Source organism: Condylostylus longicornis, unplaced genomic scaffold, assembly GCF_029603195.1.
Source record: "Condylostylus longicornis isolate FDR11 unplaced genomic scaffold, ASM2960319v2 ptg000040l, whole genome shotgun sequence".
Taxonomy (NCBI): Eukaryota; Metazoa; Arthropoda; class Insecta; order Diptera; family Dolichopodidae; genus Condylostylus; species Condylostylus longicornis.
In genome coordinates, this window is record NW_026578009.1 from 6,376,723 (window position 1) to 6,394,278 (window position 17,556).

At 26.5% G+C, this 17,556-nt stretch overlaps 4 protein-coding genes across 4 annotated transcripts; 2 read left to right on the plus strand and 2 right to left on the minus strand.

Moving 5' to 3' along the window:
• The first annotated feature begins 3,181 nt into the window (after nt 1–3,181).
• Nucleotides 3,182–4,283, plus strand: LOC129609791 (uncharacterized). Its single transcript, XM_055521912.1, has 3 exons — nt 3,182–3,779; nt 3,843–4,066; nt 4,143–4,283. Exons 1-3 carry the CDS (start codon nt 3,182–3,184, stop codon nt 4,281–4,283), a joined length of 963 nt encoding a protein of 320 aa, XP_055377887.1.
• Nucleotides 4,284–5,929: 1,646 nt separating this feature from the next.
• On the minus strand, nt 5,930–7,207 carry LOC129609792 (ornithine decarboxylase 1-like). The gene has a single exon (XM_055521914.1). The coding sequence runs from the start codon at nt 7,205–7,207 to the stop codon at nt 5,930–5,932; it is 1,278 nt and encodes a 425-aa protein (XP_055377889.1).
• A 4,515-nt stretch (nt 7,208–11,722) lies between these two features.
• LOC129609793 (ornithine decarboxylase 1-like) lies at nt 11,723–12,997 on the minus strand. Its single transcript, XM_055521915.1, has one exon. It carries the CDS (start codon nt 12,995–12,997, stop codon nt 11,723–11,725), a length of 1,275 nt encoding a protein of 424 aa, XP_055377890.1.
• Nucleotides 12,998–14,923: 1,926 nt separating this feature from the next.
• On the plus strand, nt 14,924–17,509 carry LOC129609771 (epidermal growth factor-like protein). Its single transcript, XM_055521890.1, has 5 exons — nt 14,924–15,213; nt 15,449–15,705; nt 15,995–16,131; nt 16,244–16,404; nt 17,104–17,509. The coding sequence occupies exons 1-5, from the start codon at nt 15,038–15,040 to the stop codon at nt 17,240–17,242; spliced, it is 870 nt and encodes a 289-aa protein (XP_055377865.1). The 5' UTR covers nt 14,924–15,037; the 3' UTR covers nt 17,243–17,509.
• The last annotated feature ends 47 nt before the right edge of the window (nt 17,510–17,556 follow it).

Here is a 17,556-nt window from a genome sequence, read left to right on the forward strand (position 1 = left end):
CTTTTAAGTACTTTAATTAATAATATTGTTAATGATAATAACAATGATAATGTAATCCCTGTATATAACGATAATATTAAACCAATAATTGAAGACAACGAAGAAGGACCTGAAAACGAAGTAAGTGAAAAAAAAAAATTTATCACGTGTTCTAGTAAAATACTCCTCTTCAATACTGTAGGAAACGGGCAAGATTTGCTAAATTCGCTTGCTAATAGCTATTAATTAAATGCTATTTTAAAAGAGTATAACGGCAATATAAAACTACAAGACTTTAACTTTTTTTTGTATTAAAAATTCTAAAACTTAAAGAAATTTCCAATTAAACCAATTTTAAAGAAATTTCCGGGATTTCAAGAAAATTTTGTTGAAAGTTTTAATTAATTGTATGAGAATATTGATTCAATTTATTCACAATAAGCTCAAAAGATCGCAAAAAATATGATGCTGTCAAGATTGTAGTGAACATAAATAATAATTATAGACATATAATTAAAGTTAAACAACATAGACTTTTTTGACATTTATATTTGTGCTATATGTTTTCCTTCAATTACAGAACTCTTCTTCTGTTATACCAATTCGACAATTTGGTGAATTAGTTGGTGGTGTTGCGGATCGTGTTAATGATGTTATACAAATTCTATCAGGAAATGGATCTCGTGGACCTCTAATTAAAAACACAAATACTATTACATACAAATAATATTAACAAGAAAACATCAATATATACATTAATAAAATCAATCATATAGTCATCGCCATAAATTCATCAAAAGCCAAGAAAAAATTTTCATATATGGCTAGTTTTTTTTTTATTAATTCACATGAAAGTTTATATGCAAAATAAATATTTTGCTTCAGTTTTATAAATAAAAAAATTATAAAAAATTATTTTAATAAATATTTTAAGTACTTATAAGTAAGTATGTGCGTTTTACGTTTTTTGTTTTACTTTTTGTAGACAAAAATTTCACCAAAGTTGGAAATTTTCAAAGTTTTAACATTGATTTTAGTTTATAAAATTAATGAAATTTTTTTTTATCGGAAAAAACATGTGTTCTTGACAAGACTTTTTTGATAAAAATATAAAAATTATTGGAAAAAAGAAGCAAAAAACAAAAACTAATCCCAATTTTTGCAATATAAAATTTATTTAATAAATTTTTTTGATATTTTCATTTTAGTTTTTTTTTTAGGGGGAATATAATAACATTTATGGTAAGAAGAACTCAATCAAAAATATTTAAAAAAAAAACCTATAAAGGTTAAAGATAATCAGTATTGCATAAACATTACATAACTTTCGTTCTCATGATAAACAGCAAGTCTCGCTGAAAAACAAAATTTATAAAGCCGGACAAAATAAAACTACATACATACATATACAGTGTGATTAATTTGAGCATCCGCGCACATTTAGTTTTTTAAACTTTTCATAAAGTTTTGCAAAATTAATTCTTTGATTGTGTTTTGGTGATTTTTTTATCCAATCTTTTTTAAATTTTTTTGGTTTTTGAATTTATTGTTAACCGTGAATGTTGAAATAATTTTCGCATAAAATAAACGTCTAACAAAAAAATAAAATAAAAAGAAAAACAACTAAAAAAGTCAAAAAAAAAATTTTATACTAAACAAAAAGGTAACAAGTTTAAAATATTTTTGATTTTAAGGTTAGTTATAGTTTATAAAACCAACAAAGTGGATCAAAATTATAAATTTTAAGCGGTAAATCCGCGTCAAATCTGAACGTGCTAAAAAAAAATCTGTATTAATATCAACCCATTTAATAATATGATTTGTTTTTTTTTAAAACATAAATAATACTTATAAATTATTAAAAATACAATTATTATTCGAAATTGATGTACCTTCAAATTTATGTTATAGAATTATTTTAAAAAGTGAGTGATAAAATCTAAAATTAAAAAAATATGAAAAGGTTTACCATTTAGGACACAATTGTAGTACTCGTAAATTGCACACTATGTACTTTATATTAAATACTTGTAAAAAATATGTATATGTATATATATACAATGACTTTAATTGACATAATTTCAGTGGCGTACATAATTTCGGTTTAATTTTAGAAAATTTAAATTCTATAAAATTTTAATTAACAAAATCAAAATGTATTTATATTAAAATAAAAAAAAAACTCTGTAATATATAGTTGGATGGTTTATCTTAAAAATTACTTGAGTCCATTTCAATTAAAAATTAAATATTGCTCCGGTTTGGTTTAAAGTAATCAAAAATTCGGTTGTTTGATTATTTACTTTATAGAATATTTATTTACCTATCCGAGAACATAGACATTATCATTGTTTGGAAACAAAAGAGTTTTGAAATTGCAAATGGACTTAGGTCACTTTTTATTTTTTTACGGATTACTTTTTATTTTCTCCCAGTTGCAATATTATTTGCGTTGCACACTCAATTTGTATGATTTAGTTTCAATCATTTATTTTTAAGGATCATATTGCATTTATACAATTTGGAAAATATTCTTTTTACACGAAATTTTACATACTGAAATTTTAATAGATATGCAATTCCCCACTTTGTTACAAGAGCTTCTTTATAACAATTTCAACCGAATTGATTTTGAAAAAAAAAAACTTTAAATTGTTACATGTTGATTGTTACGTATTGATTGACAAACATTTAAGGGATACTGAGTTACAACATTTGAAACTTTAATGAAGTTCCTTGAAATTTGAATGAACTAGATAATTTTTCGAAAACTCTAAAAAAGCGATATGAGTCTTAACCATAATCTCAAAAGGCTAACCATAAACTCAGAAGAATCTACACGTTAGATTTCATACCGTAAAAATAAGTAATGCGATCCTTTATATGATAATTATATTAAGAACTTATGCCAAGAAACAATTGATATTAGAGTATAGCTAAGAAACAGTAATTAAAAATACAATAAATACAAAAAAATAATTAAATATCAAGACAAAAAGAAAATGTGTTTATGTGACAACATTTACGTCAGAAATTTAAAAATATAGGTATATGTACTTACATATGTACATTTTTATAACTTTTCTAAACTTGAGATTGATTTAAATGGAAACAGATTTATTACCTAACTTCTGCAATTTTTTTAATAGTTTAATTGTTCACGAAATTTTGACTAAATTTCTTGAATTTGAAAATATTTCAGATGAAGCTCTTCATACTTTTATTAGCATTTCAATTTGCTATAGTATTATGTCAAATTGGAAACGTATCCGGACAACGGTCAACATTTGACAGAGATGGTCAACAATTTGGTGCTACTCGATATCGTCGACAAAAGAAATCCCAAAGACCTTTAACACAACAACAGTATTATGCCACAGCGAACTTAATAAATCGTGCAGATGCACTACCGAATTCATTTTATAATCGTATGCCTGAAAACGAAAATAAATTACCAGACGGTGTAAATTCAAAACGGATTAAAATTGATCCTACAGAAACCGGTAAAACTTTCCACCATCATGGACATCATCATCATTTACATCATTTACATGGCTTGCATGGACATCATGGCCATCATGGTACTCATGGGGGAAATAAAAGAAGAAGACCATCGTATGCGGCTCAAACAAATCCATGTTATTATAGAAATGCACGATCAACTGGACCAGCACAAGCACAAGGAAGATTTTTTTGGGATTTAAATTTATATAATGTAATACCAGGAACGCAACCTCAATACTATGATGATGATTGTGGAAGTTTTAGCTCATCAATAAGCAACTACCTTGGTAATAGTGGTGGGTCATTTTTTTCATCAAATATTAGGAGACAATTACAGAATTATTTACTTACATTGCCAGGATTCGCACAAAGACCATATAGACCAATCTCATCCGGTGGCTTAATATCAAATTCCTTGCCAGGATTATCCAACCCAGGAAATAGTATTTCACCAACTGATAGTGGTTTAAGCAGTGGAAGCGGTTCAATTAATCAAAACCCTGATATTTATGATCCAGTTTTCGATGACAGACCAGTATATGAAAATCAATTCGCACAACAACAACAACCACCGCTTAATATGGTATGCTATAAAGATTAACAAAAAGAAATAAAGAAATAACAAAAAAATATTTTTTTTCGATTACCACAATTTGTAGGGACCTAATCTGACACCTGGTCAAATAGTAGGAGGTGTTGCACAAACTGTAAATGGAATAATACAGACGCTATCAGGTAATTCACAACAAGGACAATTTTTGAGAACTCTTTATAGCCGAAGGCGAAGGTATCGAAATTAATAATCAGTTACCTTTTCATACTCACGAATCTACATAATAGCATTGTATCGAATTATTGTTATCATTTTTTTTTGTTATCGTTAAATTTATATTTTGTATTTGCAGTATTTTTCAATGAAAAAAATTTTATAATAAAAATATTTAAAAATGTAAAATTACTTTATTTTGTTATGTCAGAAATATTAGAATAGTTTTAGTTAAAACCGAAATGAACTATTTGAGATGCAATTACCCAAACTCTTTAAATCGAGATAATTAGGTAAAACCGCGAGATTTAGATTTAATAGTTTCAAGTAAATCAAGTTTAAAAATTTAATGTCATTTTTGGAATAAATAATTTGAAAAGTGTACCTAAAGTTAAGCTTCATAACCATAAAATACGTAATGATCGTTGTTTCTGCCAACGGAAACTAAATCATTTTGTTTTTTAAGATGAAAAATATTTAAGCCTACAAAACATTTATCAAAAGAAAAGAACTTGCAAGTTTTGGATTGTAATTAATCGCGCTTTTTTTTATCTCAATACCGACACAAAGTTTTTCATAATAAAGTTAAATAAAAAATTTCCAACGAAGATACTCGTAATTGTATATGTATATGTATGTATATACATAAATAAATATGATGTTTACATAAATACTCATACATAGAACTAATTAAGCTTGAAAATCATTTTTAGCCTGTGTAGACGAAGATCAATATGGCACTTAATTAGTTTCAAAAAATTTTTTAAGTATAATTAATTTAAGCTATTTATTAAATGTAAACAATGGAAAATCATGACACGAAAATTTGGTGACACACACATACAGGTACTTGCATTAATAAGTTATTATTATATTTTTTATTGCTTAAGATTTTTTATAGTTTTTATTCAATTCTATTTCAAATAGCTTTTAATGAAATAAGCGCTAAATGTTTACAATACTTGATGAATGATTTAGTAACAGGTAATCTCATCATTCAATTGGGGATGCAGATCGGCATATAAAAGACTTCAAAATCTGCTCTAATTCGATCTCCTGAAATAAAAATTTGTAACCAAATCAATGACAAAGTAAAATCGGATCAAGCCGGAAATTTGTTGACTAGCTCATTACCAACACCTTTAAAAAAAAAACGTTTTAGTTTTCGTATACATATTTATACGTTGTTCTTTTAATTTGATGATAATGCACTAAATTATTGCACACTTTTTTAATAAAAGCAAAATTATAAGAAGTGACAACCAACTCAAGGTATTTTCAGTGTAATTTAAAGAGGAAATGTTTTGGTTATTCCTCTAAGAATTAATAATAAACATAAATTCTTACACATTGTATTCGTAATAAGCAATATGTGTCGGTTATTTCTTCCTGAAACGAAATGATTTATCCATGAATGTCTAGGACCTGTTAAAATTTCAGTATTTACAAAAGTTAAAAAGTAGAATTCAATAAGTCAAGTTTTACATTTACAAAAAGTTCTGCAAGTTCACCAAAATAAAATAAGTAGTAAAACTGTTTCTTCTATCTTTGTGTAAAGAAAATTTGTATAACATGAAATAAAAAGCCGAAATTTAGTTATTTTACTTATTATATTTAGAATTAGAAGTACTCAAAACTAGTGAGACATTTTTTTTTTTATTTATGCAGCGGTAATGTGATTCACATACCTTCTATTTCAGTAACATATTTAACATTATACTGACGATTGAGATAATATTTGAATTTTGGCGGCATAAAACCATTAAACCCACTAAGGGATATTACTGAATATGCACCCATATTATCAAATATTAACGAGTCATTAATAGATAAATATGGTAAATTAATATCGTCATAAACAATATCCAAAGAATCAAGAGTAGGACCCCATATACAACTTTTATATAGTTTTACAAATGTAGTGGCTGTCGTTTCCTTCAACATTTCCTTATCTAAATTAGTTTCATCAATAACACAATTTGTATTCGATTGATATTTAATAATTTTCGGTATTGGTTTGTATTTGTCATATTTAACAACATTTAATGAACAATAAAATCCATCGTTTATATAGTACATTATCTTTTCAATATTGTTGTTAATTCTGATTTCACGTTTTGAATGTATTTTACATAATAATTGAAATGCTGTTGTCACAAAAAAACGTCCTGGCTCAGCAATGAAATGCACATTTATATCAGAAAAATATTTATTTAATGCCATATTTACTACGTCACTAATTTGTTTGAATCCACTATCATTAGAACCAGGAAAACCACCACCAATATCTAGTAAATCCATATTTGTTAATCCCAATTCCTTTCCAATATCAAATAGTTGACGTGCTCTGTATATTGCTTCATTGTATGCTTCATGATCCAAACAATTGGAACCAACATGAAATGATATTCCTTTAATATTTAAATTTAATTTTTTCCCCAGTTCTAAAAGTTTTGGTGCTATCACTATTGGTTCACATCCAAATTTCGCACCCAGTGGCCATAATGCCAATTTTGCTTCACAACGAATTCTTAATAAAAGATCGGCGTCTGGATAATGTTCTTTAATTTTGAACAATTCAAAATCTGTATCAAATGTCATTATTTTTACACCATTCAATTTAGCATAATTTATGTGACCCAATAATTTAGCTGGATGAGCAAAAATAATGCGTTCAGGTGCAACATCAATACTCAAAACTTTCTCTATCTCATTTTTTGATGCACAATCAAAATTAACCCCAAGTGAATTTAAAACTTTTAATACCATTATATTATCATTACACTTTACAGCATAGAATGGTTTTACACTTGGTATAAATTGGACCCATTGATTATATTTTTTTAATATTTCCGTTACATCGCAAACCATCAGTGATTCATCCGAATTCTTGTACTCCTCGCTGTTTACTATTTTATTCAAATCCAATTTATCATTATAAAAGTTGATGCCTTCCATATTGGTTTAAAGAATCAAAATTAAAAAAAGAAGAGTTGAACCTATTTTTTTTATATTTTGTACAAACTCGCACCGAAAATATTTATCAAAATATTTTTAAAACGCCGATATTTGGAAGCTTCATAAGAAGCGATTAGTTTTGAATTGACTGTTATTGCTGTTGATAACTTAAAATGAAAATTCTTATGGATTAAACAAAGTTTATATTAAAAAAAAAACAATTGCGCACCTAGTTAAAACTTTATAAAATAAATCACTTTTAAATACTATACAGTTGAATCTCTATTTAACAGCATCTCCACATAATGACTCCACATTTTCAAAAACTTTTCATAAGAAATCTCTATTTAACAAACTTCTCTATATAGCAAACAAATTAAATTTTCCTTTTCTAGCCAATTTTTTTTACATGTTATAACAAAGAAAAATTTTAACAACATATAACGAACAAATTTTTTTAATTTGTTTAATACGTCAATGATAAATGCCAGAACCCTATTTAATTTGGATGAAATTTTGATAACGCTTACAACGCATACAAATTCAATAGTTGTTTGGACATATACTGCTTTTAAAAAATCTGTACCACATCGTTGCATATACTGATATATTAATAGAACCATCATATTATTTTAAAATAATTTATGAAGTTAGCCGCATATATTTTGGCTACTTTGATCATATTAAAGAAACCAATTAGACTACCCGATTTAAAATTGTAACAGAGCAAATAATCTTATTAAATAAAGTTGGATCAAACCAATGGTTTGTATTGTAGCACTTTTCCCTTCAACAAGTGAAAATTCTGCTTTTAAATACAGTCTATGTATACCTATCACACTATTAAAATTATTTTCATTCATATACAAAACTCTTTCTAGGATTGCATATTTTTAGGATGAACGATTTATGCAGTCTTTGAAATAAAGCAAAAATTAATATAAAAAGGGGTTAACATAATGCTCGATTTTAAGGGTTAATTGTGTGAGTTAAGGAAAATAATTATATTTTTTAATGTCATGGAATTTACCGTTAGCTTTTTGCGTTTATAGAAATTTGAAAAAACGTGCGACTTCGGAAATATAAGGTGTCAAAAATTCAAATTTTACAAATTTCAAGGGGCGATAACTTGAGAGGGGGTGGAGATGGAAAAAAATTTTGAAAAATGAACTATTTGTTAATGTCTAAAAGTCTCTAAAATTTTAAACTTCTACAGGCTGGGATCTAGAAGAAAAACGACATCAAAAATTGGGAAAAAAAGGACTTTAGATAACGGTAAATTTGAGCGGCCATTTTGTTTTTCTAAAGTTTAACTGTAGTATACCGCGCTAGGGAAAGCAAGCCGCTGCCTTTCTGCGTTTGCAAAATTTCAAAAATGCTTATGGTTTTATTGCAACAAATAGTTAAAAAAGGCCATTTTTAGGGTTTTGGGGGGGTATAACTTCTAGAGGGGGGGGAGATAGGTAAAAATTTTGTTCTACGGAAGTAAGTTTCTAGTAAAGATCTATGTACATATAAAATTTCAGCTTTCTATCTTCAAGGGTGTAGAAGTTTTGTAAACAAAAAAAGTGTCCACGGACGGACGGACGGACGGACAGAGTGAAACTAATAAGCACTTTTTTCAAAAAATTTTTTGGAAAAGTGCTAAAAAATTAAGACCTTATTGAAAGGTTGAGATTGAATTAGACCATGAAATGGTAGCTGTCATGCAATTTCTAAAGTTATTTTACCATATTTTGAAAATTATTTAAGGTACAATTTTCACATGTGAAAATATAATGGTAGGGCAATTATTTTCGTTACTTCAACAAATATAATACCATATAATTTATAAAAATATTCAATCTAAAGTGCCAACTATTTGGAAATAATTATTGGCATATTGGTGGCATGAATTTCTGTAAAATATTTCACGCAACTCGCAGAACCATTCATTCGTCGTTGTATATTTCGGAATTAACATGGTCCATACCTACTCTCATTATTTTGCAGTGTTTTTATTAATTACATAGACATAATCTAGATTTAATTTATTAATGTAATTAATATCTTTTTTATATATGCTAAAAATGCACTTGAAATTGTTAAAAAAAGAAAAATTCCCTAAATAAAGAATATTTTTTAATTTATAAATTAGGTGAGCAAGTTAACTTACTCATGTAATTTATTTTAGCATATTATATACTTCGTTTACCTATTACATTAATACATTACATTCTACAGCATTTTTGGTTTCTTGCAACTCTACATTATATTCTCTATATAGTTTTTTATCGACAGTTTCTAATATAAGAACCCTCTACTGAACGAAGTTTGTATATTGTAAGCGAGTAAGACTTGTCAAACTATGAATATATGTTATATAGAGATTCCACTGTATTTATTATTTTAAAAGGTATATGTAATTAATATTCAAATGTATGTATTTCGGTAGCTATATTTGTGCTGTTATACATATGCATACATATACTGAAATATTTTATTTGGATTAATTTTGGCAGTTATATATACATATAAATGCTAAAAATATATTTGAATTAGTTAATTCTCTCGTTTCATGTAAACAATTAATTATTTTAAATACATTCTTATTGAACCAAAGGTTTGCAAAGAAGCACTTTCGCTGGAGCAAGAAACCATAGTTTAAAAAAAAATCAATCTACTCAATTCATTATAATACTCGATTTCGATGGTTGGCTAAGTAAGATAATATAAATAATTATATTTTTTGATAGAATGGCCTTACCCGTTTCGAAAATATAAGACATTGAAAATTTAAATTTTACAAATTTCCAGAGGCGACAAGCAATAACTTGGAAGGCGAGAGAAGTGGAAAAAAAAATTTTCTCTAATGATATTTAAATCTTAAAGATGCTTAAAATTTCAAACTTCAAGAACTTACCGACTAGAAAAAAATCAAAACGATATCAAAAAATTGAAAAAACCGGAATTTAGATAACGATTGATTTCAATGTCCTTTTTATCATTGTAACGTTTACTCATACTATTTCGCGGTTGAAGGAATCGCAGTCGTTACATTTCTACTTTCGCGGAATTTAAAAAATTTTATTTATTTGTATCTTAAAGCGACACATGGACAGGCTAACAGAAGACGAACCGAAAAGCAGAGTGAATCTAATACGCACTTCCCATTTTTTTTTTTTGGTTAAAGCTAAAGAAATTAAATTTCTTTTATTAATTATGTGTATAAATATTAACAATGCATACATATATTTTATGTATAAATAAAGTGAAATTGAAAACGTCGAATTTTCTTGCATATCGTCCGTTTTATGCAATTGCCACTTATCTAAAAATTTACTATTTTGAGTAAAATGAATTTCATATTTCCGAATATTTAATTTTACTGCCATATTTGTTCTTAAACGTAATTGGTCATCGAATACCCCAACAAGATCAGAAAATTGCAACTTTAAATTGCAATTTTTTAATTTCGCACTCGTACTTTTATCGAAAGAAAGACTAACCTTACCTGTTTTTTATAAGTTTCCGTGACTTCAATAATGTTTTATAAAAAGTTTAAGTACGGTATTAATACGTGATGTACAAACTTCTCAGAACTTTCAATATCTTTACTTTATAAAAAAACTGCTAAAGCTTTTGATACATTTTGGAAAACAATTTTTACAATATTAATACATAGTTTGACGTTTGTTTGAAAACTTCAATTTAAAGCTCTATGTAAATGTTAATTTTTGCCAAATGTTACCACATCATCAAAAATATAGCATTCTTATGCTACATTTTAGGAAAAAAACTTAATAACTAGCACTTTATTGCTGAAAATATATGCTAGTTTATTTAATTGGTTATTTCTGACAACGTTTATACAACATGTATAAGAAAAGCGTTCTTCGTTTTCTTCGATTTACTTTTATTTTACGTATCCACTAGGTATAGGACGCTTTTAGGAAAACTGTATAATGTCAAAAGCTTTTACTCAACTTTTTGGAACATGATACTTTGTAAAGTTTACGTTGTAAGCGCATTATTGAAGTCACGGTTTATTTTAAAATTTTTGTATATATACATATTACTTACCGTAGTTCAAGTTGACAAAAATAAAGTTGAACCATTGTCTAAAAATTTAAGGACGAAATATGTTTGTTATGTGTTCTTGTAAAAAGACATGGACGGTTACATACTTTTATAGAAATTTGATAAACCTTATAGTTCCAAAGAAATGAGTTGCAAAAACATTTTGCTAATTTGACATTTGGGGCGGGGGGAAGGCAACAAAGAAAAAATTTTTTTGAGCGAAAAAAAATTTATTTCTTCAATACTTAACGCCATTAAACAAAGAGATGTTTTGTGCTTGGAAGCTTAAAGAAAATTCATGTATGAAATAAAAAGCCGTAATTTAGTTAATATATAATTTTTTTACTTATTATATCTAGAACTAGAACTATACTCAAATGTAATATGCTTTTGTTTTTGCTTGCTTTTATTTTTTTTTATAAATAAAATCAAATACATATGCTGTAATAGTGTGATTCACATACCTTCTATTTCAGTAACATATTTAACATTATACTGACGATTGAGATAATATTTGAATTTTGGCGGCATAAAACCGTTAAACCCACTTACCGATACTAATGAATATGCACCCATATTATCAAATATTAACGAGTCATTAATAGATAAATATGGTAAATAAATATCGTCATACACAAGATCCAAAGAATCAAGAGTAGGACCCCATATACAACTTTTATATAGTTTTACAAATGTAGTGGCTGTCGTTTCCTTCATTTCCTTATCTAAATTAGTTTCGTCAATAGCACATTTTGTATTCGATTGATATTTAATAATTTTTGGTATTGGTTTGTATTTGTCATATTTAACAACATTTAATGAACAATAAAATCCATCGTTTATATAGTACATTATCTTTTCAATATTGTTGTTGATTCTGATTTCACGTTTTGAATGTATTTTACATAATAATTGAAAAGCTGTTGTCACAAAAAAACGTCCTGGCTCAGCAATGAAATGCACATTTATATCAGAAAAATATTTATTTAATGCCATATTTACTACGTCACTAATTTGTTTGAATCCACTATCATTAGAACCAGGAAAACCACCACCAATATCTAGTAAATCCATATTTGTTAATCCCAATTCCTTTCCAATATCAAATAGTTGACGTGCTCTGTATATTGCTTCATTGTATGCTTCATGATCCAAACAATTGGAACCAACATGAAATGATATTCCTTTAATATTTAAATTTAATTTTTTTCCCAGTTCTAAAAGTTTTGGTGCTATCAATATTGGTTCACATCCAAATTTCGCGCCCAATGGTCCTAATGCCAATTTTGCTTCACAACGAATTCTTAATAAAAGATTGGCGTCTGGATAATGTTCTTTAATTTTGAACAATTCAAAATCTGTATCAAATGTCATTATTTTTACACCATTCAATTTAGCATAATTTATGTGACCCAATAATTTAGTTGGATGAGCAAAAATAATGCGATCAGGTGCAACATCAATACTCAAAACTTTCTCTATCTCATTTTTTGATGCACAATCAAAATTAACCCCAAGTGAATTTAAAACTTTTAATACCATTATATTATCATTACACTTTACAGCATAGAATGGTTTTACACTTGGCATAAATTGAACCCATTGATTATATTTTTTTGACATTTCCGTTATATCGCAAATCATCAGTGATTCATCCGAATTCTTGTACTCCTCGCTATTTACTATGTCATTTAAATCCAATTTATCATTGTAAAAAATAATGCCTTCCATACTGGTTTAAAAATCCAAAATTTAAAAAAATGGTCGATCTTGTTTGGAAGAGTTGAAATTCTTTTATATTTTGTAAGAACTCGCACCGAAAATTTGCCGATATTTGGAAGCTTTATAAGAAGCGATTGCTTTTGAATTGACTATTATTGTTGTTGATAACTTAAAATGAAAATTCTTTTGGATGAAATAAAGCTTATTTAAAAACAAAGAAAATAAATATAATTAAAAATTTTAAATTAAATCATTGAATTGGATTTGATAAACAGCTGTTTACATTTATATTGTTACAATTATAAAGAACTTGAAAAACAGTAAGAGCTTTAAATTCTACAATTTTACTATTTTACATCGTATTAAGAGTTACACATGTGCCGAAAATAGTTAATTAATATTACTTTTTTCTTTTCATGTCTCCGAAAGTAAACATGGTTATAATTATTAAAAAGAAAAGAAGTAAAATTATTTTTTATTGATACGTAATTACTTTGTATTCGACATCATACAATTTGACAGCGTGTGAAATTGTGATGGTTTCCTGATGCTAATATGATCTTTGTTCTTTGTTATAACACAAAAAAAGCGGTCTTGGACATTTTTTACCATACCTATTTTAACTTCAAATCTTTGTTTGTCCCACTTCACGTGAACCAATTCTTTTGAAATTTTATGATTTCCTTATTAATGTATGATTATAGCATTATTTTGTTGGAATTCTGTTATGGGAGCGCTGAAATAGCAAATATTTGGTAATTAATTCCAAGTATCAATATAGATCTTTATAGTCTTATCGTTCCATTTTTTAGTACAATAAAAAGTTTTTTTCAATCATATTAGAAGTTTTTCAAACTTAATTCAAATATGTAAGCTTTATGATGTCTTATACCTCAACAAATTGCTTTTTATATTGCAATAATATTGCAATCGCAAGCTAAAGAACTTTTAAGGATTTTCTTTCAACCTCTTGATGATTTATTGCAAAGAACATCATAAAATATAAATTTAAGATTATTCAAATAAAATCTTTATTTTAACACAATGAAGATTATAAAATTGTTCCATCCTAAAATACATAGTACTTCTAAAAAGGAAAAATAAGAAGTAAAAAAATTGATCTTCAAAGAAGAAAAAGAAATTTCTACAAACAATTGTTATGTTATAGTGTATATTACACATGTTTCAAAATTTTTTAAGAGATTGAGGGATGAATTCGTATTTTAAACAAGTTGTTAGTTAAATTACATAATTATTAGAGAATTATTATGCATTTTAAACTTCTAAATGACAAATTTTTGCAGAACACAAAATATGTAATTTCTTTAACTTTTTACTAAATAAATTATTTAATATATTTTGAAATTCAATGACTTCTTCTAATGACCTTAAGTTTTCTTCTTAACACTTGAATAACACTGCATTTTCACATTATGTAAATGGAATTACATTGGTTATGGGAAGATTTTTTTCAAAAAGCTAATACACAATACAAAATCTATTTTAATTCAAATTCAATAAAATATATAGTAAAATGTTATTGAAAACTTTGAATAGATATGTGTATGTCATAGGATATGAGTGACAACATTCTTGCGAAATTTCGAAAAAATTATTTTATACTCAATATTTATGTAAAGGCAGAATCACATGCCTACCTACATGCTTACATAAAAATAAACATGCATCTTTGCATTTAAAAGTTTTCTTAAATGAATTCAGCCTCGAACCTTACTTGATTACTGAATTTTATTTTTATTTTAATTAAATATTAAATTTTTTTATTATGATTTAAAGCAAGCGTTTCGCAATATATTTTTATAAGATAAGAGAGCTTTTTTCTAATTAAATTTTCTCTCAAACAAACAAATAACAAGAGCACTAATAATCAAATTCGAATTCAATTTTAGTTAATCATCAATGGATTGTGGGCGCAATACCAATTAATTTATAATAAATTAAAAATATTAAAATTGAAAGAAATTTTAATATTTTTTCTATTTAATAATTTTTAGAGTGCATATTCAGTTTTCTTTTGAACAATTAAGTATGATTCTTCTTTGGTTAATTATTAAATTTATACTATTAGTAAACTATATAGAATCAACTTGTTCAAGAATTATTGTTGATAACAACACCACAAATAATAAAAATAAAAACATCAAAAATAAACAAAGTTATAATACATTAGAAGATCTAGAGCATAAATGTGTAAGAGAAGTGCTGTAAGTTTTTTATTATTTTAAAATTTTTTTTTTATAGTTACAATATTTTTTCAACTATGTATATATACATGCGTATATTATGTAATTAAATTACAAGCACAGGAAGTCTTTTATTTCATTTTAATTCCTAAATACAAAAATTAAATTAGAAAATTTTAAATTGGTTGGCGTTTCTTATAAAACTTTAAAAGCAAATATTTTACATATGTATGTTTGTTTTTTTTTTTTTTTGTAGAAAAACTTACTTAGAATATGATCGGAATTATACAATAATATCAGAGGGTAAATCAAGAAAATTTGTTTATAATAAAATTGAAGTATGCTGCGATGGTTATAAACGTTCAAAATACGATTGGAACAAATGTGTCCCAGATTGTACAAATTGTGATCATGGAGTTTGCTTAGAGCCAGGATACTGTAAATGTTTTCCGAATTATGTTAAAAATCATGAAGATCAATGTGTTTTAACGTGCCCTGTTGATTGTAATAATGGTAATAACATTTAATGATAATACTAAAACGTTAAAGTTAAGTATAATATAAGAAGTTAAACATAATATACAAGTTTTTTTAATCCATCTCCGGACTCAACCGGAAGTATAATTTTAGGTTTCCACAAATTAATTTTTTAATTATACATCCGGTAAACTTTTAGCTTGATATTTAACTGCAAAGTTCTATATTTTAGAAAATATTTTTTTTTTAATTTGTAAATTCTTCATGCAAACTTTACGCAACTACTACATAAATCTTATCTTAAACAATTAATCTTAAATTTTAGGTCAGTGCAAAGCTGATGGAACATGCAAATGCAATCCTGGTTATGTTTTAGATGAAAGTGAAAAATTTTGTCGGCCTTTTTGTGACAAACGCAACGATTGTGAATCGAATTATTATCAATATTGCAGTGCTCCCAATGTAATTAAATGTTCAAATGAAAATAATAGTATATATAGATATCTTATTTAAAAGAACATACGGACATACATACATATTAAACTCTAATTATCAAAAAAATCATTTAATACAGATATGTTCCTGTAAAAAAGGTTATCAAATTGCTAGATATCGATGTGAACCTATTTGCAAAAATAATTGTGGTGTTAACGGAACATGTGAAAGTCCAAATGTCTGCAGATGTCACAGTGGTGCTATTTTAAAGAACGGTATATGTCAAGCCCCATGTTACCAGTAAGTAAAATAAATTTAATAAAGCAGACAGTTCTTATTATTGTTCTTTTTAGAGCTGTTGATTATAATGTATGATTAGGTACCTACATACATACGCTTTTGTAGAGTAACTGCTTATATCTCGAATGACCATACTACATTTAAATCATAGTATTCACAGATTTGACATCAATATAATCGTATTTATTCAGGAAGGAAATGTTCTGGGAAATGCCCTTTTGAGATTAATCAGTGAATTCTTTGAGCTGTTCGATATATGCCATCATATTATTGATAATGGCAGAAATAAGCTAATAACTATTACTTAGATGGTTAGCTTAAATTTCTCTGTTTTTGATTCTTACGATATCATAAGAGTCGTAAACTAAGACTAAACTTACTTGAAATTTGGATGTCTTGCGAACTTGCATTGTTGAAACGAATTTTAAAACATAAATTCAATAAAATTTCCTAAAATCGTTAATTCTTAGTTCTTAATTATAAATCAGAGATTTTATATGCTTGAAGTCAAAAGTGGGGCCATTTTTCAGAAGAGCATCATTGAAATAGTTTTCGTAATTTTAATAAGCCCCAATTTTACTAAAAACCTTTTTCCTTTTTTTTAAATTATTTAATAATTTAATTAGAAAATTCTTTCAACAATTTTGAAGGTATTGCTTTAATAATTAAGTTTAAAATGAAATTTTTGTGTATTTTTAGAAAATGTGAAAACGGAATATGTGTTTCACCCAATCGTTGCATTTGTTTTGACGGCTATACATATGATCAAAAAACTACTTCCTGTATACCAGAAGAAAGATTGTTGAGGAGCATCGATATAGAAAGCATGGACATTTAAACTTGATGTGACATAATCCGAAATTATTTTCGTTACCGGAAATTATGGTTTTTTATTAAAGAAACCTAAAAGTTAGACGTCTCAAATTATTTAAAGTTTGCTTTGACAAAAATATATGCAAAATATATACATACATATGTATATGTACAATTAGTTATCTCTCAAATTAAAAAAATTGTTTTAAGTTCAAATTCGAAGTTATAAGATCCTGGCTAATTATGGAAAAAATATTTGATTTTAATGTAAATAAAATTTGGCTAAATCCCATCCAATTAATAATGCTCATAATTTTCAAATAACGTCGTAAAGCACCA

What these genes read in the sequence shown, in the direction of transcription:
- LOC129609791 (XM_055521912.1), top strand. Translation starts at nt 3,182, where the DNA reads ATGAAGCTCTTCATACTTTTATTAGCATTTCAATTTGCTATAGTATTA. An exon ending in CAACTACCTTGGTAATAGTG is followed by an intron (nt 3,780 to 3,842) that starts GTGGGTCATTTT and finishes TTACATTGCCAG; the next exon opens with GATTCGCACAAAGACCATAT. An exon ending in AACAACCACCGCTTAATATG is followed by an intron (nt 4,067 to 4,142) that starts GTATGCTATAAA and finishes CACAATTTGTAG; the next exon opens with GGACCTAATCTGACACCTGG.
- LOC129609792 (XM_055521914.1), bottom strand. Translation starts at nt 7,207, where the DNA reads ATGGAAGGCATCAACTTTTATAATGATAAATTGGATTTGAATAAAATA.
- LOC129609793 (XM_055521915.1), bottom strand. Translation starts at nt 12,997, where the DNA reads ATGGAAGGCATTATTTTTTACAATGATAAATTGGATTTAAATGACATA.
- LOC129609771 (XM_055521890.1), top strand. Translation starts at nt 15,038, where the DNA reads ATGATTCTTCTTTGGTTAATTATTAAATTTATACTATTAGTAAACTAT. An exon ending in AAATGTGTAAGAGAAGTGCT is followed by an intron (nt 15,214 to 15,448) that starts GTAAGTTTTTTA and finishes TTTTTTTTGTAG; the next exon opens with AAAAACTTACTTAGAATATG. An exon ending in TGTCAAGCCCCATGTTACCA is followed by an intron (nt 16,405 to 17,103) that starts GTAAGTAAAATA and finishes GTGTATTTTTAG; the next exon opens with AAAATGTGAAAACGGAATAT.